Source organism: Rhinolophus ferrumequinum, chromosome 5 (genome assembly GCF_004115265.2).
Source record: "Rhinolophus ferrumequinum isolate MPI-CBG mRhiFer1 chromosome 5, mRhiFer1_v1.p, whole genome shotgun sequence".
In the NCBI taxonomy this organism is placed as follows: domain Eukaryota; kingdom Metazoa; phylum Chordata; class Mammalia; order Chiroptera; family Rhinolophidae; genus Rhinolophus; species Rhinolophus ferrumequinum.
The window spans coordinates 6,155,325-6,179,443 of record NC_046288.1 but is presented as its reverse complement, the minus strand read 5'-3'; the positions used below and the strand labels follow the sequence as shown (position 1 = coordinate 6,179,443).

At 42.5% G+C, this 24,119-nt stretch overlaps 1 protein-coding gene across 1 annotated transcript in view; it reads right to left on the bottom strand.

Moving 5' to 3' along the window:
- Positions 1-3,759: 3,759 nt before the first annotated feature.
- CCNY (cyclin Y) overlaps positions 3,760-24,119 on the bottom strand; it is a 184,875-nt gene continuing 164,515 nt past the window's right edge. The window contains exons 8-10 of the mRNA XM_033106267.1: positions 20,349-20,515; positions 7,383-7,545; positions 3,760-4,512 (exon numbers count right to left, since the gene is read on the bottom strand). Coding sequence (XP_032962158.1) covers positions 4,396-4,512; positions 7,383-7,545; positions 20,349-20,515 — 447 coding nt within the window. The 3' untranslated portion in view covers positions 3,760-4,395. The remainder of the gene's footprint in view (positions 4,513-7,382; positions 7,546-20,348; positions 20,516-24,119) is intronic.

Here is a 24,119-nt window from a genome sequence, read left to right as displayed (position 1 = left end):
CTTGGAATGCCATTTGTTTACCCTACATTTGAAAATTTATTCATATAAAGTTCTTCAAAGGAACAAAGCCCTCTGCCCAAATCAACTCACTAAAGAACACAAGAAAGCTTATTGAGATCTGTAACACTATTCAGTCAGATATCTCGTTTGAGCTCCTTTTTTACTGTAACAAGTTCTTCCAGAATGCTTTCTACAAACACCTACAAATAGATCATACAGTTGCCAGGACAAATCCTCACCTGGGCAATTACAGCTCAGACTTACAGCAATACAGACACACAGTTGCCTCCAATGATTCTTTCAACTGAGAGATGAATAAAAGCAGATCATTTTGGTGCTGATGACTGAACTCTCGAACAAAGTTTCTCATGGAAAGTGGCACAGACCTTTAGCAGCTTCACATATATCAACTTAGTAAGAAAACTGAAGAGGAAAAACCAATAAGGAAGTTGGCCAACATGGTCAGGTCCAAACTGCATCAGTGATTTTTGTGGCTCCGAGGGCGTACATACTCCCTTGCCTGTGCTGAGGCCTGGTACCTGTGGGGCGATTTGTTTTCAGGTGCAATAGTTCTAGTAACTCTGCATGCAGTAACAGCAAACCATAATCTTAATGAAGATGTGTGTAGGGTTTTCCTTGCAACGCATATAGTTTAAACCATAAATCCCAAATTAGTTCTTAAGTATCCTTTTTCTATTTCAGCTCTAGGGCATTTCCCATTTCCTTTTTTTTTTTTTCCAACAAGAGTAGAGCTCTCTGCTTGGCCTTTCAGAAGATGATCTATGTCCCTAAGATCCACCCAATATAAGTCTTGAGACAGACTTCAAGAAAGGCGAGTGGATAAAGTGATTAAAGATAAAATAAGGCATCAATGTAAATGTGAAGTGTTCTAACAGGTCTCTATCATGCAACCATCTCAATTGCTGGAGGTTTCTGAGAGGTCTTAATACTTCTTTGAGTCACTCAAGACTTACAGGACTAACAATTTTCCACTGCTCTTGCAAAAAAACTGGTTCACACAGCATCCATAAAACCTGTTGAATTTTATGTCAATATTCCAAAAAAAGGCAGCAGGAAGGCAGGCACTATTTGTTCTATGTATTTATTTATTTAACATTTATTAAATACCTACAATGAACCAGAAATGGGAATGATACTTTATTGTTTAAAAATTTCAAAACTGAAAAATATGGCCCCAGGTGAGAGGTTACCAAAAGCAGCCAGAAAGGATTGAAATCACTCACTCCCAAAGTTCTGCTTTGCAGCTCAGCTGAGGATCAAAATTCTCAGAACCAAGGGAAACCCCAAGATGGGGAGGCCCCTGCCAATACCCAAGGAAGGAGCTTGTGAATTCAGCCCTGGACGGAGCGGACAATGGCCCAGGCTATGATCTCGTGCAGTAGGGCATGGGAGCACGTTTCAATCTTGGTAGGATCTCCCAGTTGGCCCTCCAATTTGGTTTTAAATTCTTGACTCCTTTCCCTTTTCCCAGGTTAAAGAAAAAAAAAAAAAAGGCAGAAGCAAAAAAAAAATTCACTGGGATATGTATTTAAACTTTGTTGTTTAAAACAAATCTAAAATTAAACTCAACAAATAGTGTGGTTTTCTTCATCCTTCATTAATGATGAAAATTATGCATTCAAAAACTACACTAAGACAATGTATTCCTAAAGAGTAATCCAGCTTTAATTGTAGGGCATTGAATCACCTTGCAAACAAATTACAGTCACGATTTATCAGCAGTACTGTACTTGTACTGTTGTTGGGTTGTTTGTTGTTTTTTTTTGGCAAACTTAGAACAAACCAGAGAACAAAATGTCATCTTCATCATCATGTAGAAAAATAAAACAAACCTAAAGTATGTACCTATGTGTTAAGTGATTCATTCTGCAAAAGTAAAATCTACACTTAACAGCAGTTTTAAAAATTCTTAGTGCAAGAAACATAACCAATTAATACAGATCAATACTTATTAATGAATATGGAAAATTTTCCTATACAGAGGTAGAGTCCAGTGCACAAGGCTAAAACAATATTCAATAGTCTAAACAAAGACTGAGTCGGGTGTTACGGGATTCACTTTAAATTTTAAGTTATCAGACTATATGTACATACATACAATAAATAGACTATACAATTTTTTAAAGTAGTTTAATAAACTCCACAAAATAATAGCAGATGCATTGAAGTATTTACATAATTCAGTTTTCAAATCTCTCTCATTCAAATAAAAGGGATAAAAATAAGATTTCTGCTTTAAACGCAGCAGAACCTCTTTCCTGAAATGGATCGGTAAAATACTTTACACAAGAGGAACTCATTTATGCTCGAGAGGTATTCAGATTCGGCTAAGAAAATATGTCCCTTTTTAAGCTATATAGAATAGGGAATATAAAATGATATTTTCTACATTTTTAGGTCTCTAAAGTTCTAAATCCAACTCTTACTTGAAGCGAGACGCTGATTTTGGTACTCATACAGAGTATATCAACACAATTACAATGGAAAAATAATTAATTTTTCTGTTTGTTTGCTTTTGAAAATTTAGGCCAGAAAGAACTTGACAATATTTCTGTCCCAGTTATGTTCACACATGATAGAAAATTTCAGTGAAACCTGACTAGCACTTTTAGCTTGGTGTTCTTGGGATTTCAACTTTCTGAATTCCTTCCATTTCCAAAGCATGTGTCATTGGGAGAAGTTATATATGGGGATCAGGTGTGTGATTTTAGGGTACTCAAGAATGATAACATAAGATTCCAACGTTTCCCAAGCTCACATAGGAGGAAGGTAAAACAAAGCATCTGCTGCCGTTTGCCTCATAGAGACTTGAAAAAGGAAAAAACTTAGAACCTGTCATTGTGACCCAAGAAAATATGCAAAAACCCAAAGCATATAATGCTTCATTGACTCAAATTCTTAGACTTACTATCAAATTTACTGATATTTGATCATTAACCCTTTATTTTACTTCATATAAAAGATTTTTATCTAGCCCATAAGGAAATTACGGATAGTCAGAAAACAAAAAAGTATGGTCATAATTAATGAAGCATAAACCTTCACAGTTTGAATTTTGTACAACTTCTCTAAGCACCCACAATGAAAATGCAAGTTCAGTTTTTTTATTCAATCATTCTGTGAAAAACACCTAAATAGTAACATTTTGCCCTTCAATGATCTTCCCACTGGAATACCCAGCCCCCCCGGTTTTTTTTTATTTTAGATTTTTAAAAAATTTTATACAAATAACTTTGATTTATACTAACTTTGATTTAAAGTAAACATATAAAAATTGATAGGAATATTGCTTGCAACAATGGATGTGGAAGTAGAGGAATGAACTGGGCAGGGAGTACAAAGAAATGGCTCCTCTCAGTAACTTCAGAAATACAGCTCGCACTCCGGAAAAAAATCTCAACTGAGGACACCCTCTACTGCACATTGTTTCCTCGGCCCACGAAGTCTGACTGATTTGTAACTACGACTTCAGGTCAGAGGAAAAAAAAACAACAGCATGAAAATCGGAAGGCACAAGCACCCATGTTATTTAGAATTTTTTGGGGGGTGGGAGGAAGTGGAGGGACCGGTGAGGAATAAAGAGGAAAAGGGATACTTTTGGTTCAGCACTACAGTCAAGTTAATTTTGCCATTGTTGAAGAAAAACTGTATAAAATAAAGGTGTAGAGAAGTGTAACAAGTGTGTCCCACTTGTGAGGAAGAAAGCTCAGGAGACAGCTCACAAGAATAGTGCAGAAAGAAACAACCAGTACTATTTATTTGGATGTCTGTGCCATGGTGGGTACAAACTATAACCTCTGTCCTGTGGGACCAAAAACAAAACAGAATAAAAACCAACAAAAATCCCCCACATCGCAAAAAAAAAGCCGCTAGAAGGAATGCAAGCAGTTTTACGGAACAGACCGATCCAGACGGAGGTGATAAAGGCAGCACTCGTCTTTAATGCTCATCCAACTGTGTCACCTACTGTGTGCCCGTCCTTTTCACCTGCTGACCAGACAGGGGATTAGGAAATGGCCGTGCCAAGTAACCGTGCCAAGTAACCGTTTCCCCCACCTCTACACGACTTCCCTTTCCCTTTTCATCCCTCTTCCAGGGTTCAAGTCTTCTTCCTTCATGAAAGAAGCGTTGTTAATGACGACGGGGAAAGGCGTGAAACCGGATTTCCAGAATACTGATTTTGCTTCCCTCGAAGCCTTGCTGCACGTGGGCCACACAGCTCGGAAGCAGTCATCAAGGCAGCCTGATGGAGCTATGGATTATTTAAAAAAAAAAAAAAAAAAGGAAACAAAACAAAACCACCCCAAGTCTGTCTTTTCTCAAACTGAAAGAGACACTGAGGGATGGTACAGCCTCCAGTGGGGACACCCACGGTTAGGAGATGATGGCCGGCGACCACCTCGGCAGAGTCAGATTGTCAGCACTCGCTGACCGCTTCCTCGTGGGTCTCCTCAGGTCCTTGTACTTGTCCTCGCAGAGGCGAGAGATGGCCTGCGGGGCAGGAGAGACAATTCTGGTCAGGACCAGATGCTGGAAGCTCCCCGCACCCACTCACCCAGCAGACACCAGTGACCTGTGAGCAGCATCGTTCCAGCACTGAGGACGCTCATGGACAAAACTCCCTCAGGAGTCCCTGCCCCGTGTGGTTCACATCCCACGGCCCAGGCCTGTGTGCCAATCACCGGGGGGAACACAAGGGAAGCGGGGGCACAGTTCCAGTTTCTAAAGTGTTTACAGTCTAACTGAGAAAACAATCTCAGAACAGGAAACTTCAGGACACTGTAGCCTTAAGCCAGCAGCCCCAGGTTCAGTGGAGATCCCCACTTCGGGGGTGTGTACCCTCATCTAAGTCCTTAGCACACTGGTGTGCAAATGGGGTAATGACAGCATCCTCCTAACAGGCAGCTGGGAAGCACTGGGGCCCCGCGCGCTGCTCGGAGCGCGGGCAGAGCTCAGTACTTGGCAGCGATCATTCATCAGAGACTGAATCAGAGGACGTGACCAAGTGTTTACGTCACTTCCAGGCGATGGCTGCAGAAGCAAACCAGAAGGGACACAGAAACACGGGATGCAGAGAGATTCAACGTCATGTCCTCATTTTGCTGATGAGGACAGAGAGATTCCAGGGGGAGGGTCACCGCGAAAAGCAGGGCCAGGCCTGCCCTGGGGTCGGGTCGGAGCCGGCCAGAGCTCTCCCAGGGCTGCCGCCATGCAGGGGAGAGCAAGGTGACAAAGGCTGAACCAGCTTGTCCCAACCACATTCACCTGCCATCTGTAAGATGATGTGGGGGAGGGGACATTCCTAATGATGAAGCAATTCAACCAGAAGACCAGGGACGGCGGGGGCTACGGAGACAGACACAGTGCTCACCGGCCAGGGAGTCACAGTCAAGGGGAAAAGGCACAAAAGCAGCGCCCGCTTCTCATGCCTGTGCCCTGCTCACATCCCGCTGGCTTTTGCGGGGATTCTGGAATAATCCTTGCAGCTGGTCTCCCTCCCCTTTCACTTCCTGATCTTCCCCCTGCTTTCCAGTGGCCTTGCCCACCCTGCTCTCTGGACTCCCCACTGGCTCCCACCACAGGCTCTGCAGCAGCTCCTCCTTCAGCTTGGAGGCACTGCAAGGGCAAGTGTTCACACAAAGGTCACCTACTCAGTGAGGCTCTGACTACAGCATCCCTAACCTGTTCTATGCTTGCTTTCTTTGTTACTAACCTGCTAACATACTAGAAAATGCTTATTTAAAATGTTTATCTTTTATTGTTTACCGTCTGTCTCTTCCCAGCAGAATGCAAACACTGTAAGAGCAGGATCTATGAACTGTTCATGACAGTTCCCAGGGCCGAGTGGTAATCGGCACCTGGCATCAGAGGGCCCTGAATAAATACATGTAAATGTATGTCGGATGGATGTGTAAGTTCCGGCCAAGATATGCAGAAGCATGAGCAAAACAAGAGTATGGTCAAAGTACTGGAAATAGAGGGTACTGAGCAACTGGTTCTATTTCAGGGAACCCCTGAAGGGACACTCATGACTGAGGATGGACATCAGAGCTAGGCTTCAGGGCTATGCTTGGAGGAGAGGAAATTAGCAGGAGAGATGAGCCATTCTCGGCAGGGCAGGAAATCCCAGCCACATGTGCTGGCCTGGTGAGCTGTGGATGAGGGCATGGCTTGGGGATGGCTCCTAGCAGGCCAGCTGACACAGCCACCCACACGCGGGCTGCCTCAGGCATTCTTCTGTGGCAATGCAAAACTAGCAACGATTTTAAGAGTTAACGTTCCAAAATCTACAACTGCATTTTAGAAAAGCAACTCCACTGGCAGCAGGGAGGGTGGACCAGAGGAAAGAGGCAGGGGTTGAGGAGGTCCTCCCCCAAATCAGAGATGCATTAGGATAGCAGGTGGGCTATAACACTGAGAATTCATGTGAAATATGTTTCATACACATAATATAGGTGGCATATTTAAAGAAGAGAAAATCAGATTCCTGAAGGGTATCAGAGCAATCATTCTTTGAAGCAAATTATTTTCACTTATTTAAACTTCCTAAGACTACCAGCTGGTGTCTCAGCTTACAAACAGTGTAAGTCTGAATGCAGTATCATCACAACAAATTAGCAGTGTACTGTTTTATTCTAGATTTATTATGCAGACTGATGTGAGCTACATCATATTTCCCACATGCACAACAAGACCCTAATTTACCTCAAAGAGAAACAGCCCCACTCATGAAAGGGCCAGTGTGCATCTGCCCTGGCTCTTGCTGTGCTCGTTTCCACTCTACCCTGCACACAGCACGTCAAACAAGCCAGCTGCTAGGACGTCTGAGCAGGTACCGAACTTCAGGGAAGGGCAACTTCGATGAGGTCTGTCCTCCTTGCTTTCCATTGTGGGGCTCGAGTTTGCTAATCAAATGGACTAACAGGGATGCTGGGGTCTGGAAAACAATGAAACCTAACTGGGCTGCGGGGAAATTACTTGGAAAAATAAAAAGCACAATCAATCTTTTTTGGATTCCCAATCATTAGGGTCATCTATTATCTTTTTTCTTACAAAAGCTCATGCTGAGAAATCCTTTTTATGGGCTTATTTTTAAAACAACAGAAATTTAAAAATTTTTTTGATTTAAAAAATAGAATCAATGCACACTAAATAAAAACTGATATTAAGAAGATTATTGAAAATATAAGGTTGTACAAAGTATAATCAACTAAATTAACTGACCAACTCCAAATCCGGGGTACCCTGTCCCTACAGCACACATAGTGGAGAAGTCACCATGGTGATCACACCCTTCCATGGTGCCCAGATGACGTGTCTGCAGCAAGTACACCAAAAACCAGTATGTTAGAGCATTTTACCTCCAGCTTGTGAGCCCTCTCCCTGCTCAGGGGCTCCAGGGGGAAGCTCAGGTTGTTTGCTTCTGCCAGAGAACGAAGATCAAAATAATACTTGGCATAAACACTGGAGGGAACATTGATGTTGAACTGGAGCAATTCAAGAAATTGTCGCTCTAGCTCATTCCTGCAAAGCAAAGACAAAAATAGCACACATTTAGCTGTCATACCGGCTCCACGGCCTGTGAAGGCAAGCTGCTGGACACAAGACTCCAGAATATTGCATCCTCCAGGCAGAAAAGCCATCTCATTAATTGCCTGGTTGGACACCAGAGTTGCAGTTTAACACCAAATTGGTATTAAAAGCTGAATCCACTTGATCGGGTGCCCAGAAAGATGAGGGCTGATGAATTGGGATGATCACCAGGAAGTGCTTCGGGGTGATTTGTTTCGTTGAGACCTAACACACACACAGCAGGCTCTGGCTGCAAACCTCAGCATGAACCATCAGCTCAAACACCCGGCAGATGAAGCAGTCAAGAGCTGTCAAGTGGAGAGCAGTGAGGGCCCGAGACAGCTGCCCAGAGAAGAGGCCTCTGCTAGAGCCAGAGGCCTCAGCGCCGCCCCCACTGCCTGGGAGAAGAGAGCGGAGGAAGTGCTGGAGGGGCTTCCTCAGGCAAGGCAGGGAGGGAAAGGGTACCTCGCAGCCCCAGCCTCTTCCACAGAGGACTCAGCAAGTCTGAAGAATGAAAGCAGGAGTTCCCAAACCTGAGCACAAATCCAATCACCTGGGGGGCTTGTTAAGACAGACTGCTGAGCCTACCCCAGCCTGGGGAGGGCCTGAGAATGTTCACTCTGACAAGCTCCCGGGGGACGCTGATGCTGCTGGTCCTGGCCACGCTCGGCACCGCTCCACTGTAAGGGGCCAGTAAAGGAGCCGGCACAGGCGTGAAGATGCATCTGGCCACCTGCTCCCATCTCGATGAAAACTAATGATGGCTAGCCAGATGCATTTTAAAACTTCTACTTTTGAGAATGTTCTCGTGTCAGTTATCTTTTAGATTAGGTTTATTTCTTGATAGTTACAACCTGGGGTATGAAAAATCCTCAGTGATCAATTCGTTGGGCACCCAGTTTTAGCGCCACCTCCCCCGGGAAGCACCGGGCCCCCACAGCACACTATTTCTGTCCTGTCTCACACTCCACTGTAGCTGTTGCGGTAACTCGGTCTCTCCTACTTGTCTCCTCATAGCCAGAAACCATGCCATTTGATCTCGCATGCCCAGGCCCTAGCACAGGACTGACATGCAGCTGGTGCTCAATGATGACTGTTAGTGAATGGAGCAGACCAAGCTCAGCCCGGGCTGAGGGAGCGGGGAAGGCTTCCCACAGAAGTGAGAGCGGAGCTGAGTCTGGCAAGCATGGCGCTCTGGTGGAGACCAGGAGTTGGGGCGGGATGTTTCCAGCAGTGGGGGTCCACTCAAACCACACCTATGCCCCTGGGGGGACAGGACACACTGTCACCATCTCTTATAAGAGGAACAAGGCTGACAAGCCCTGGCCCTCATGCCAGGACCGACCCCCTTTGACCCAGCCTTCATGACTCCTGAGCAGAGCCCCCATTAATGGCCCCTGCATGCGGGCCCCTGATTTTTCAAGGCTCAAACCCATGGTGTCCCTGAGTCCCAGTCTGTGGCTGGGGAGCTGCCTCACTGAGCTATGAAAGACCGAGGAGACTGTGCCCCGTCTCATGCTGCTGTGACAACAGGGGACAGAGTGCTGAGGAGGGGGGCAGGGGGGCTTCAGGGAGAGAAGCTACTGGGCCAGTGGGAATTAAGAAACTGCCGGCATGCTGCTCTGGAAGGCCTGACGCTTCAGATGGAAGGACCAAGGTCTTTTAATACTCAGGTCTTTTAACGGGAGAAATAGCATAACTTGTATGCTGTTTCTATACAGACTAGTGAAAGGATTAACAAGCTCCGAACATATATAGTGTGCTAAATTTTATACTTTTATAGAATTTAAATTAGTTTCATTCATTTGGGTGATTTTTACTTTAAATGACTGTTGTTCCTGCCTCATTTAAATGAGACTTAATCAGAGATCATCTTGTGAAATACTGGAACCCAGACAAAATTTTAATAAAACAAGAATGTCAATAATATCACTCAGCCAAAAGAGCCAGAACAAATGGGCTTAGAGGGAACTCTCCTGAGTGAACCTGGGAGCTGCCTGAGGACAGACTGCCCTGTGGTGGCCAAAAGGTGTCACTGCAGATCTAATTCTCCCAATGCTACGAAAACCTTGCCTTTTTAACAGGACAAGAGCTAGTCTGTCAATGTGCCCCAAATGGTATATAAACACCAATGACTCTGTTGAGGATATACTCTCTGATTAAAGTCAACAGGAACCAGGTTATGAACATGGTGGTATTTTCCCAGGGTTCCTTGGAAAAAACAACAGCCTTTCTCCAGGTTTTTCTTGAATGTTTCTGTTTACGCTCTGGGGGAAATAGGGATTTTAGAGCTGCTATGTTATTAAACTAAGGAAAGATTTAGAAAACAAAGGTAATTCCCCAAATTTGAAATTCCAAACTGTAGCAGTGTATCTTAAAGAGACACCTGTGTACTAAATCATCAGGAAACTAACAGTGATGCAGAAGGGACAGGCTCGATGGATATACTGCCTTCAACTGGATAACAGTTCTGATGTAAAGCTTTAAAATAAATAAATCCAAATCAATAAACAAAAAATACATTTCAGAAATATTTGTTATATTAGGTCAACATTGTAAAGAAACCCAATTGAACCGGTGTGATTTAGCAACTTGCGTATGGGCCTAAAAAATGGAGTAAGGAGTTGTTTTCACCATCTAATAACCTGTCTGCTTTTCTAGAAAAATGGGACCACTTCAAAAACCAGCCACCAGTCCAGCAATTGCACTTCTGAATATATACCCAAAAGAATCGAAAGCAAGGAACTCAAAGAGATATTTGCACATCCATGTTAACGGCAGCATTGTTCACAATAACCAAAGGTGGAAGCAACCCAAATGTCTACTGATAGACGAATGGATAAACAAAACGTGGTATGTACAGAGAATGGAATATTTTTGACCTTATATAAGAAGGAAATTCTAACACACGCTAAAACCTGGATGAAGCTTGAGAACATTATACTATGTGAAATAACAGGCCAGTCACAAAAACACAAATACTGTGTGATTCCACTTAAATGAGGTATCTAGAGTAGTCAAATTCATAGAGACAGAAAGCAGAATGATGCTTACCAGGGTTTGGGAGAAGGGGGAAATGCAGACTCAGCGTTTAATGGTTACACAATTTCTGTACCCAGTACCAAGAGTTACTGGTTGGTGGTGCTTGTGCAAAAATGTGAATATACTACTGCCACGGAATTGTACACTTAAATGTGGTTAAAATGATAAATTTTATGCTATGTATATTTTACCACAATTAAAAACAAACACAACAAACCAGGCACTGGCATCTATGGAGGGACTGAGTGTCTCGTGTGTCCCTAATCAGTCCTCAGCACTTACAAGTCTCTTGGCTTATCCTTATGTGGGATTCCTTTGTCGAAATAGGAAAATTACTCTTCTAGGATAATCACAAAAACAAAAACACAAACCAGCCAACCCCAAACTATAACTGTTTTAACAGCATTTTTCCCTATTAAATTTCATCGTCCCCTTTCCTTTCATCGTCCGCAGCAGTTGTCATTAGGTGCTCAAAGCTGACCTGTGTGGGGTGACCTCTTACTTTTGCTAAGAGAGAGACAGGAGGCCCCTGGCCCTGTCATCTGCAGAAGGTCATCCTGCATCTGAAGTCCGCCTGACTGGCATCTACCTACGAGTTTCACTGACACTCAGCTTAAAATGTTCTCGCCTGTGCTCCCAGCTGCGTGCCCACATGGGGCTGACTTCCAAGCCAGAACCCCCCTGTCTAAAGGTACATGTGGGGACTCCAAGTTCCTCGCTGTTGGATGATTCCTGAGCTGGAGATGAACCCGGGCTCAGAAATATCAGGGAGGTCATGTCAGGATGCTAGTACACAGGTGAGACCAGAAGGAAGTGTGAAAAGAGGGTCAGAAGGGTGCCTGGAAGATCAAACAGCACTGGAAAACACATTTCACAGAGCTTTCCATCTGAAGCCTGTGAATCCTCTCCCGCTAAGGAGCTCCAAGGGAAAGCTCAGGTTGTCTGTGCCAGGAAATGAGGACTAGTTGGTAACATGAGATTACACATTGCCAAGGGCCTGAGCTCCGAGCTTCCGATGACATCCCACTCTGCTTCCTCTCCTCGCAGAAGGGTACCTAGAAGCCATTTTTCTTTTCCTCAGACATTCAACTTAGTGATGTCCAATTCTACTGTTTCCTAGGGGCTAACAGAGTTTTACTGGAAAAGACTGAATGAAGCCCTCATTTTAAAAAATTCCAAGAGTAAATCTATGACTCTATGCTGACGCTACAAAACAACTTCAGAGCTTCTAACTACGTACCTTCACAAGCTTGGTTCAGCAACAGACACCCAGCATTGCTCCTAGATGCAGCGGGTATCATTTCCTTTCAGTAAAGGTTACTGGGTGTCTGCTAGACTTGTCTGCTAGGCTGCTATAACAAAATAGACTTGTCCTTTTCCTTTGTCTGTTTCCTAATCTTGTCTTACAAGACACCAATCATATTGGATTAACATCCATTGTAATGACCTCATTTTAACTTAATTACCTTTTTTTTAAAAATTTTTTAAAAATTTATTGGGGTGACAATTGTTCGTAAAATTACATAGATTTCAGGTGTACAATTCTGTATTACATCATCTATAAATCCCTTGTGTGTTCACCACCCGGAGTCAGTTCTCCTTCCATCACCATATATTTGATCCCCCTTACCCTCATCTCCCACCCCCCACCCCCCTTACCCTCTGGTTACCACTAAACATTGTCTGTGTCTATGAGTTTTTACCTTTTTATAAAGACCTTATTTCCAAATATAATTACATTCCGAGGTACTGGGGGTTAGGACTTCACATATGACTTTTGAGGGGGCACAACTCAGCCCTCACGCACTGCCTTCTAGCCCAAAATTCATGTGTCTCACATGAAAAATACATTCACCCCATCCCAATAGCTCCAAAGTCTTAACCCATTTCAGCATCAATTCCAAGTCCAAAATCTCCTCTAAATATCATCTAAATCAGGTATGGGTATGATTCATCCTGAGGAAAAAGTCCTCTCTAGGTGTGAACCTGTGAAACCAGACAAGTTATCTGCTTCCAAAATACAGGGGCAGACAGACATAGAATAGGCATTCCCATTCCAAAAGGCAGAAATCAGAAATTAGAAAAGGATCATGGATCTCAAGCAAGTCAGAAAACTAATATGGGCAAATTCCATTCAATTTCTTTTATTTATTTTTATTTTTTGATTAAAATTTATTGGGGTGCCAATGACTAGTAAAATTACCTAGGTTTCCACCATTCAGTTGTAAGGCTGGACATTCACCTTTCTGGGTGATACTCTATTATCCAGCCCATGAGGTGGCAGCCTTCTGTGTCCCCTCAGCCATGGTCCCCTCAACCCCTGAGCAGCAGCCCTACCCCTGGAGCCAAGGGGAGGCAGACCCAAGCCCCAGGCTTGTCCCTGTGGGCCTAAGCTTCCCTGCCAACTTCTTAACAGCCTTAGGGGCCCTTCTTCCCTTTTTCTGAAGGACAACACGTCACAGCCTGACAGGTCTAGTGGCCAGTCCTGTGGAATCCCAGAAATCTGACAGCCTTCCTTCACTTGTCCTGTATCTGTCCCCTTAAGCTGGTAGGTAGCATTTCTGCTGAGATGGTTGACGGGATCAATGAGTCACACTCACCCTTAGTGTTTCTTCAGAACATGCTTCCTCATTGTTTTTGTAACAGAGATAGGCTAAGACAGAAGTTTGAGAATTTCTAAATCTTCACTTTATGGTCCCTTCTTGCTTAACAATTCTTTCTTCAATGTATCTCCCTTCTCACATTTTACTATAAACAGCAAGGAGAAACCAGGCAGTGTCTTTAACACGCTGCTTAGAAATCTCTTCAGCTAAATATTGAACTTCTTCACTGAAATGTTCTACTTTTCACAAAACACTAGAACACAATTTGGCCACATTCTTTGCCACTTTATAACCAGGGACAGCCTTTCCTCCCGTGTCCCATAGCATGGTCCTCATTTCTGAGACCTCGCTTCAGACCACCTTTAACACTCGTGTTTCTAGCAATGTTTGTATATTCTCTGAGGTGACACAGCTTCCTCTACAGCTCCCCCCAGAATTGCCTTTAGCACCGTATTTCTACCAACAATCTCTTCAAGGCAATCTAGGTTTTTCCTAACACGAACTTCAAAACTCTTCCAGTTCTAAAGCTGCTGCCACATCTTAGGTATATAGTACAGCAGCACCTGACTTCCCAGTACCAAAATCTGAATTAGTCTCTGGGCTGCTATAATAAAATGCCACAGACTGGATGACTTGACCAACAGTTCTGGAGGCTGAAAGTCCAAGGTCAAGATGCCAGCAGGTTTGATTTCGTCGGAGGCCTCTCTCCTTGGCTTGCAGATGCTTCTCTTCTCTCTATGTCCTCACATGGCTGTCCCACAGCCTGTACTGTCTGACGCCACTCATGCTGGATTAGGGTCTACCTTAATGACACCATTTTAACTAAATTACCTCTTTAAAGACATCACCTCCAAATACAGTTCCATTCTGAGGCACTGAGGGTTAGGACTTACGAATTCAACTCCAAACACCGGGCATGTGCTATAGGGCTCAGTGGGACCCTGGTCGTCGTGCCAGGATATGCTTTTCCTAACAACACACACAGACTTTCTCCAAGCATGCCTGGGAACACAACAGCATTAGGGGACAGATTTCCAGATCTGTAACTTTCATTTTCCTCTTTACACTGACTTGCCCAGAGCACCCCGTGTGTGCAGAGGTTCTCCTTTTGACTGCTTCCTTCCCTGTTACTCTTCCCCCACGCTCGTAGGGAAAGGCAGGGCGCTCACCTACCCTCACCAGGTTCACTGTGAAGGGACTTATTCCAATACGGTGTTGAAAAAGTGAATGACTCTAATGACAGGCTAATAACTTAGGCGGTTTCCAATTTTTGCTTTTCACAAATTGAAGGAGGAGCTGGTAGGCTCATTAAATAATTGTTACTCACAGATGACTATGTGATTTTAGCATATAATTCTAAAAGCATTTAAAGACTCACTCGTGTGATACTGTTACAATAAAATTTGGAAATTTGTCTACTTACTTATATGAACATGTTCTCTCAACTCTCATGTTAAAGAAAAATTGGAATAAAACTGATGCTGAACTTTGTTTTATTTTATCAATAAGTAATAATCATACACAAAAATATGAACTAATGGAGGAAAAAGCAAGCCTACTGATTTCATTAACATATATTTCCCATAAGATTTTACTCTTTTTATATTTAATAATTTATATTTTATAATGTTTATAATGTTTTGATCAATTGTGTATTAATGATAATTCACCTAAGGTGTTTTTAGTAAGTTAGAACCTTATATTCCGAAAAGGTAACATTCCAGTTTTACCTTATATCTACATGTTTGTTACACAGAATTATGAGGAATAAACTTCTGTGAGAGGAAACCAGAAAGGAAATAATGAGTTCAAGAAGAAAAAAATACACAAAATTTTAAGAGAATGATGGTATCATATTACTATGGAATTTAGTCTCCAACAGAAACTTAAAAAATACCAGGTTTTTTTTGTGTGTTGTTTGAAGTAGCTAAGTTTGCAATATTTTTTACATGTATATTTATTTTCCAATTACAGTTGACACTCAATATTATTTTATATTAGTTTTAGTTTCAGGTGCACAGCAGTGATTAGAAATTTATATAATTTACGAAGTGATCCCCCTGAGTAGTCTAGTACCCACCTGGCATTATACATCGTGATTACAATATTATTGACTATATTTCCTATGCTGTAGTTTACATCTGCATGACTGTTTCATAACTGCCAATTTGTACTTCTTAATCCCTTCACCTTTTTTAACCCTGCCCTCATCCCCCTCCCACCTGGCAACCATCAGTTTGTTCTCTGTATCTGTGAGTCTGTTTCTGTTTTGTTTGTTCTGTTCTGTTTTGTTCTTTAGATTCCACAAATAAGTGAAATCATACGGTATTTGTCTTTCTCTGCCTGACTTATTTCATTTAGTATAATATCCTCTAGGCCTATCCTTGTGGTCACAAATGGTAAAGTTTCATTCTAAAAAATACCATGATTTAAAACACAGTGCAAATGATATCCTTTGCAAATACTGAAACTGGTGATGATCGTTTTTTAGATGTTAATTTACAAATAAATTGAGGATATATAACTGTCCAAAATTCTTCTAGGGATGGGCAGCAAAAATGTATGAGGACCTGTGCTGTTGTGGTCACCTGGCTTGTACCTCCAAATAGACACGGGAGGTGCAACTGTGCTGAATCAGGAAATGTAAACATGAGGGGTAAAAGCATCCTTTGGGCTAACATCCCCTACTAAAATATTCCTGCTTCCTTCTATCCTTTGCATATTCCCTCCCAAATTTGCACATATACAATTGCTTGACCGGGTTTTCTTAGAATGTACAAGCTCGTATAGTATGTTAATACATACTCATATATCACAACAGATTAAACACCACATTATAAATGGATCACAGTGGCTCTCAAAATAAACAGAATTAATACTCTGAACAGGACAGAATTCGGTTGGCTGAGTTTGTACTTGGCCTGACTCAGGGCCTCCAGTCAGTCCCCGGAGGTCTGCCAGGAAAGGGGGAGGAGCCCAGAAAATTGCTGGCCCAGGTCCCCTGAGCTGAGTCTGTTCTTAAGCCTAGAGATTGGGATGGAAAAGGCATTACTCCAGTTTCTTTAGAAAAACTGTTTATAATCTGACTTTTGTAGAACAAAAGCTCTTCCTGTATGCATTCTCCCTCTGCTCAGCCACAGGCACTTGGAGGCATTCACCAAATGCTACATGAACCGCTAAGGCTCAGCCAGGGCTGGCATGAGGATGGGAGCACGGTCGTCATGGCTTCCAGAAAAGGGACAGAAACAAAATTTAAAAAGTATCAATTTTCTTTGGATAAAATATGGAATAGAAGAGAAGAAACATAAATTCAGGCTTTGTTACTATGTAGTCGAGTGACCTGGCATCTTACTTAACTTTTCAGTGCCTCATTTTCATCTGTAAAATGGAATAATAATTATTGTTATTACTCTTACTGTGCCTAATTTATAAATTAAACTGTATCGTAGGTATGTATGTACGGTATAGGAGAAAACATAGTACAGGGTTCAGTACTACCCATGGTTTCAGGAATCCACGGGGGTCTTAGAACATATCCCTTTCCTGTGGATAAGGGGGAACTACTGTAACTAATAATAAAATAGAACAATTATGACAATACGTACAATAAAACTTATGTGAATGTGGTCTCTCTTTCTCTGATAACCAATTTGATAGGCAAGACGGCTATTAAGTGAGGTACATTTATAGCACGGAGACGCTGGACAAAGGGATGATTCCTGTCCCAGACAGGACAAACCAGGAAGATTTGAGATTTCACCACACTACTCAGAACGGTACGCAACTTAAAACTTAGAAATTGTTTATTTATGAAATTTTCCATTTAATATTTTCAGACCTCGGTTGACTGCAGGTAACTGAAACTGCAGAAGGTGAAACCTCAGATAAGCAGGGACTATTGTATCTCATGGATAACTGTGAGAGATGAAATAACACATAAAAATTGTTCCTTTGGGGCTAGGAACTGTTCATTAAAGGATCGATGCCATTAATATTTCCATGATGACGATGATGATTACTATTATTACTGTTACTATTATAAATATTTTTGGCAAGTGTTTGGTTTTTCCTAACTTGGTAATTTAAACCTTTAATGAATAGAACCTAAGTATTCAGAATTCCAAATTACCTGTTATTACCGCCTGCCCCCTCACCTTTTTATTTAAGGAGAAAATGACAATTTAAAAAATGGCTACTTCAGGCATTTAGTTAAAACATCTCCATGGAGAGCCTGGGGGTGGGTACATATCATTTCTATTGCCCTCTAACCACTGCACAGTGTTCACGGGGGTTAAGCGAGCTGAGGATAAACTTCTCCACCTGCTGGTTTTCTTGTGGCATCGTTTAACCTCTCTAGGCCAGTATCCAGATCTGTAAGAACACGTGTTAAAAGGTTGTTGAGAGGATCAAATTGAGATATACATGAACTGGGTAATGAATGACTCCTGACAAACAATTTATAAACACTTCCTTAAGGTTTAGAACAGAATAGCATACAACAGAATACAATGATTCTCTACCTACAAATTCAATTTTCCTAGCATTTTGGTGAATTATAGCACCAAAGAAATCTCTTCCCCACCCCAGTGCTCTTCATTCTTCATTTTTCTTGGTTCCCTTTGTTTCCATAATTCTGTGGTATTTGTAATTTTCATTTGTATCTCATTTCCTTCCGGAAATAGCTAGGATATAAACAACGAAAAGATCTGAGAGCTACACTGACTTCAGGACGTATTTTCCTCTTTGATTTAAGTAGACACAGCTGCTCCTGGCCGAAGTCCTCTGCCTGCTCTTACAGAACCTGAGCACGGCCACCCACACCAAGTCGCTAGCTGTACGTCATCTACGTTACACACAGGAGAAAGGACAACCTTGATGTCATTCCTGTGGCATGCAATTCAGAGTCAAATGATGACAGGGAGTTGATGAGAGAATAACCTCTGATAAAGGAAATAAGTCAGCATTTCTTACACCTTGCACCCAAATGTCCTTTTCATTTACGGTCTGAATGACAATTATTAGTTTCGGGTGTACAAAACAATGTAATAGTTAGACATTTACACCTCACAAAGTGATAGCCCCCTCCCCCAGTCTACTACCCCTCTGACCTCGTATGTAGCTGTTACAATTCCAATGACTCTATTCCCTATGCTGTACTCCACACCCCGTGACTATATGACTATATATATATATATATATATATATATATATACACACACACATATGTATATACCGTTTTTCCCCGAAAATAAGACCTAGCCGGACCATCAGCTCTAATGCATCTTTTGAAGGAAAAATTAATATAAGACTCAGTCTTATTTTACTATAATATAAGACCTGGTCTTATATTAATTTTTGCTCCAAAAGATGCATTAGAGCTGATGGTCCGACTAGGTCTTATTTTTGGAGAAACAGGGTACACATATATATGTATGAATACACGCACGCACACACACAGAGAGAATATAATGTTGAATGTCAACTATAATCAAATATGTGTGTGTGTGTGTGTGTGTGTGTTTGTATTTTGATTACAGTTGACATTCATTATTATTCAGCTTCAGCTTCAGGTGTACACTGCAGTGGTCAGGCATCTGCACCATCCCTAAAGTGGTCTCCCTAAGAAGACAAGTGCCCATCTGACACCCTACAAAATCTTTACAACATTATTGATTATATTCTCCAAACTGTCTTTCACATCCCCATGGCAATATTGTGACTACTAATTTGTAGTTTCTAATCCTTTCACCTTTTCCTGAATGACAATTATTTTAGTAGCTGTTTTCATTTTGATACACAGAGGGGGCCAAAAAAATGTATACACATTTTAAGAAAGGAACTGTATTAAAATTGTAATACTCAATATATACTGGTAACAAAAGATGAATACAAGTCATGTGTATGCATTTTTTTGGCACCTCTGGTATAATCAATAACTTTATTTTTCTTAGAATCAGAAACTTCTTTATACTTTTCTTACTTTTTATAACAAAGAGTTACAAACACAGAAAGGAGCTTTATAAGTTTGAAGCAGGGATTGGCTCTCCAACAAAGACCTAAGAACATAAACAAGTGTGCTTCACAGGTACCACAAAAATGGGGTGCCCAGGAAGCCAGGAACCAGAGGCGACGGGGACCCCAGGCTGGTGAGAAATCCTGATCTAATGTCCCCAGGATTCCTGAGTCCAGGGCCTGGATGTGGATTAGGACAGAGCTGGGAACCTCCTGCAGCCTATAGCTTCCTCAAACAAGCAGGTGCGGAAGTTTATCCCCAACCTTCTTAATCCCAGTGAACACTGGAACTGTAAGTTCATCCTGACTGTTTCCTAAAACGGCGCCTTCCTCCTAAGAGGCTCTGAACCTATTTCCTGCCTTCTCAGACACGACCGATCCAGACAACAGGCCCGCAGGTCTCCTAATAACAGGGTTCACCTAAATCTGAGGACTGAACCATCTGAGAGATCCGAAGGCTGCCCTGAGAGCCGTGGGGTGCACAGCACCCCCTCTCTGACCGCCAGGTTTATGGCCCTTCCACGGAGCTGTGGGGGCTTGAGCCCGGCTGGGGAGAGAGAACATGCCACCGTAACAACGAGAAACATGATAGGCCTCTGGGACAGAACACTGATTTTAAGCAACTGAACTTGTAAAACATGACAAAGCAGTGAAAATTGTCTCTCTGAAACTAAAAAGAAACAATATTTGGCTCTTCTGCTTTTCACCAAGGCTGCTAACCACAAAAGACTGGTGTGTGGCATTAACTCTGCCGTGCGATGCAGAGCTGGGATGTAAGCCACCACAGACTGGCAAAGGCAGTGCTCTGCACCTTTCCAATGCAGGTAAAGGAAGCCGTGCCTATAGTACAGGTTCAGTAAGCCAGCCGCACCAAACGAAGTGTCACCAGTCCCTGTTCATGATCCACAATGAAGAGAAATACAGGTCTCTTTATATAATTTGCTACCACCATGTCCTTACTATGGATCAGCTCACAACAAACATTCAGTGAAATTCATTCATCCTGCATGTATACAGAGCATTCAAAAGGGACAGACCTCCTTGCCAAACAATCCCCCTGACCAGGCCCACTCTTTCCTCCAGCACACACACACTCACATGTCCTCCACGGTGATGTCCTTCAGGATCTGGCAGTAATCCACATTCCACACGGCCTGGTCGTCCCACACCTTGGAGGCCAGCAGTATTGCCCCGAGAACAATGCGCTTCCAGTTGGCTGGACAGATATCTATCTCTGCATATGTTAGAAGTCTTTCAAGGTAGACCTGGGAAGGCAAGAAAATACCAGGGCTAAATAATTTGAGTTGTCTTCTCTCACATGTTAGCAGACATAAAGAAATTCTAACATTGTTTAACTCCGTTTCACCAGTCTTTAAACAGGGATTTATTACCTGATCATTCTTATGTTAAAGGACTCAAATAGTCTGATGTACATTGAAGCACATTCCATAACTGGACTGTGCAAATGTAGCTGGATCTTAAAAGACTCCAAGGCAGGAACAAATTCCAGGAACCACAGATTAATTTCTCACTCTACCTATGATATCGATACAAATTCAACAACCAACAAATGCTCCAACAAGCAGAGCAAAGAATGTGAAAGAAACCTAATTTTTTCTATCTGTATTTTTATTAAACTTTTTTACTTTGAGGTATTTGTAGATTTGCATGCAGTACTGATAAATCTATGTTTATTGATAAAATATACATAATATAAAATTTACCATTTAACCATTAAGTGTACAGTTCTGTGGCGTTAATACATTCATACTATTGTGAGATCATCACTGTCCATTTGTACTTCCAGAACTCATCATCCCACATTGACACTATACCTACTAAACGACAATGCCCCATTCCCCGTCCCCACAGTCCCTGGTAACCATCATTCTACTTTGCCTCCGTGACTTTGACTATTCTAGGTATCTTATATAGGTGGAATCATATGGTAGTTGTCATTTTGTGTCTAGCTTATTTCAGTTAGCATAATGTCCTAAAGGTTTATCCAGTCTGTAGCATATGTTAGAATTTCCTTCCTTTTTAAGGCTGAATAATAATCCATTGTATGTATAGACCACATTTTGTTTATCAATTTATCTACCAGTGATGGACATTTCAGTTGTTTCCTCCCTTTGGCTATAGTGAATAATGATGCCGTGAACACTGCTGTACAAACACCTGCTTCTGGTGCTTTGGGTACGCACCCAGATGTGTAACTGCTGGAACATACGGTTAATTCTGCGTTTAAGTTTTGGAGGAACCACTATACTATTTTCTACAGCAGCTGCACTATTTACCTTCCCGTCAGCAATGCACAGGGGTTTCAATTTTTCCTCATCGTCACCAACATTTATTTTCTATTTTTTTAATAACAGTCATTTTAGTGGGTATGAAGTTGTACCTCACTGTGGTTTTGATTCAATAAAACCATTTTAAATGAAATAATTTCAGCTGATGATAGAAAATAAAACCAAATAATATAGGATTTATAACCTGGCACAATTTAGTTTGAGGACAGACATCAGAAATATTCACAAAGCCCACACTGTTGGATCACAAGGTAAGAATGCCTTTTAAAGTTTCCCTTAGTAAAAATCTGTTTATTAGTATGTTTTATACTTCTCTGAACCACGGCATTATTATCTCTATAGCTTATCAAACACATTTACAAAGTAGAACTACTGCATCAGAAAGAAACAAAAAAATTTAATCATCCGTACTTTTTTAAGAACTTGCTTTCTAAAACAGATGAATTCTATACAGTGTTAGAATTATTCATAGCAAATAATGTCTGTACATCCTTAAATATTATTAATATTTCTAAGAAGACATGTGCAGAAAGGAAAATGTTAACTACACAAATAGAGTAACATATAGATTGTCGTCAGCTAAATAATATCAGTGCTCATAAATAGGATGGGAAAGGTAGAAGAAAGAATCCACACCTGTTGCTACATCGTTGGGACTCTGGGGAGGAGGCTGCACTTTAGGAAGCTCTTGAGAAAAAGGGTAATTTAGAGATTGAGTGCCAGGACTCTGTTAACTGACATGAACGCAAAGTCGAGGCCAATGTGAGAGGCAGACTAATCGTCACACAACAAAAGACCCCAGGACGAGAACAGGTAAATGAGAGGTGTGGGCAGACAGGTGAACCTGTTCACTGTCTAAACAATGAGCACTCACTACGTGCCGTGCCGGGCCGCTCTGAAGGGGGGGGGGGGGGGGGGAGGGCAGCTCTGACAGCAGAGGGGAGAAGGGGGCACAGCCCAGGGGAAGAGGCAGCAGGAGATTCTGAAGCAGTTCCCACGGAGAGGACCAGCGTTGGAACTGGGGGCCTGACAGTGGAGACCGGCAGTCATATTCCAGAGATTCCAGTGACCCCAACAGCCACAGAAGGTGGGTTGCTGTAGGAGACCCCAGACTTCCAGCTCATGCAGCTGGATGGGTGACACCCTCTGAAACAAGGAGCACCGGAAGGAAGAGGTTAGTGAAAGCGGATTGTGAGTCTGACTTCGGACGTTTTTCACCTGAGACATCCAAGAGGATGCCACACAGGCAGTGCACACATGCAGGTCTAGAGCACAAAGAAAACAGCACTGGGATAGAAATTTGAGAGTCTATGACACACAAACAGAACTAAGCCACTGGCATGCATCCGATGACCTGGAGAAAGGGACAAAGGGAGAGAAAAGAAGGGGCCAGACCTAAGCCTTGGGAGCCCCTCCTGTTTTAACATCTGGAGAGAGGATGAAGGAGAGGGAGGAGTAAAATCTGGTATGTTCTGTTCTCAAGTCTTGTAATAGTTTGGAGAAGAAACTACAAGGCAAAGCTCGGTGTTTCTGAGCGCCTGAATTAGGCTTACAATATTATATAGGACATATGAGCAGGAAACTGAAGTGGTTTCTTTCACAGTAAAAAGTAAAATTAAAGCTGTAAGGCCACTTCAGGCAGTGACAGCGTGTGAGCGGGGGCAGGGAAGAGAGCAGGGGTGAGGTATTTAGAAAGGAGAGTGGGGAGCTGTGGGGAAGAGGAACAGAGGTGGAGGGAGGTGGAAAAGAAAAGGGAAGGGAGGCAGGGAAGGAGAAATGATCCTTAATGGAAGCAAAACTCCGAACAGATGAAGAAAAGTCAGACTATCGCTAGTAGCGCCTCGTGGAGCCTCCCCTGGTTCCTCTGATCCCTAAACCACAGGCAGAAGAGAGAGTCATATGCTCCCTCCAAAGCAGCAGAAACTTCCTACGGCGTCTTCTGCAGTCGGGACTGGCCCGCTGTCTGTAAAACAGGTGCAGTGGTGAATACCGAGCAAAGTCTGGAGAGGGGGCTCAGAACCACGTCTGTCTCTGCCACTGAATAGGGGGTCTGCCAAGATGGGGTCGACACTCCGTCGTTTGCTGAGTGAAGAAATAGATGAATAATGGTTCTTTTGCTCAGAAAGGCTATTGTTCTGTATTTAGTGCTTTATTAAGGAAAACGCAGTTTTTTAAAACTTAAAAACCTAGATCCTTAGGGCCAATCTCACACTCAAGGTGTTCCCCAGAATGGACCAGAGGTACTATAAGACAAAGCTAAAATCATAAGAAGAAATTACTAATATATTTCCAGTCCCAAAGAGAAAATAAGCCAATAAACTGTGACAAGAGTTTACTGAAAGTTAATGAAACAGGAAACCATTACACGGCAAGCCTACCTTGATTTCCCCCCACATGAGTCCGGGGGATCCTCCCACTTGCCCCACTGCTGCGTTTGTCTCAGTGCAGTGTCGCTGCCTTCTTACTGGTCTCTCTTCCTGCTACACCGTATGTTCCCTGAGGACAGGGACCGCATGTCACTCATGCCCACCGTGTGCCCGGCGTCTAGCACAGTGCCAGA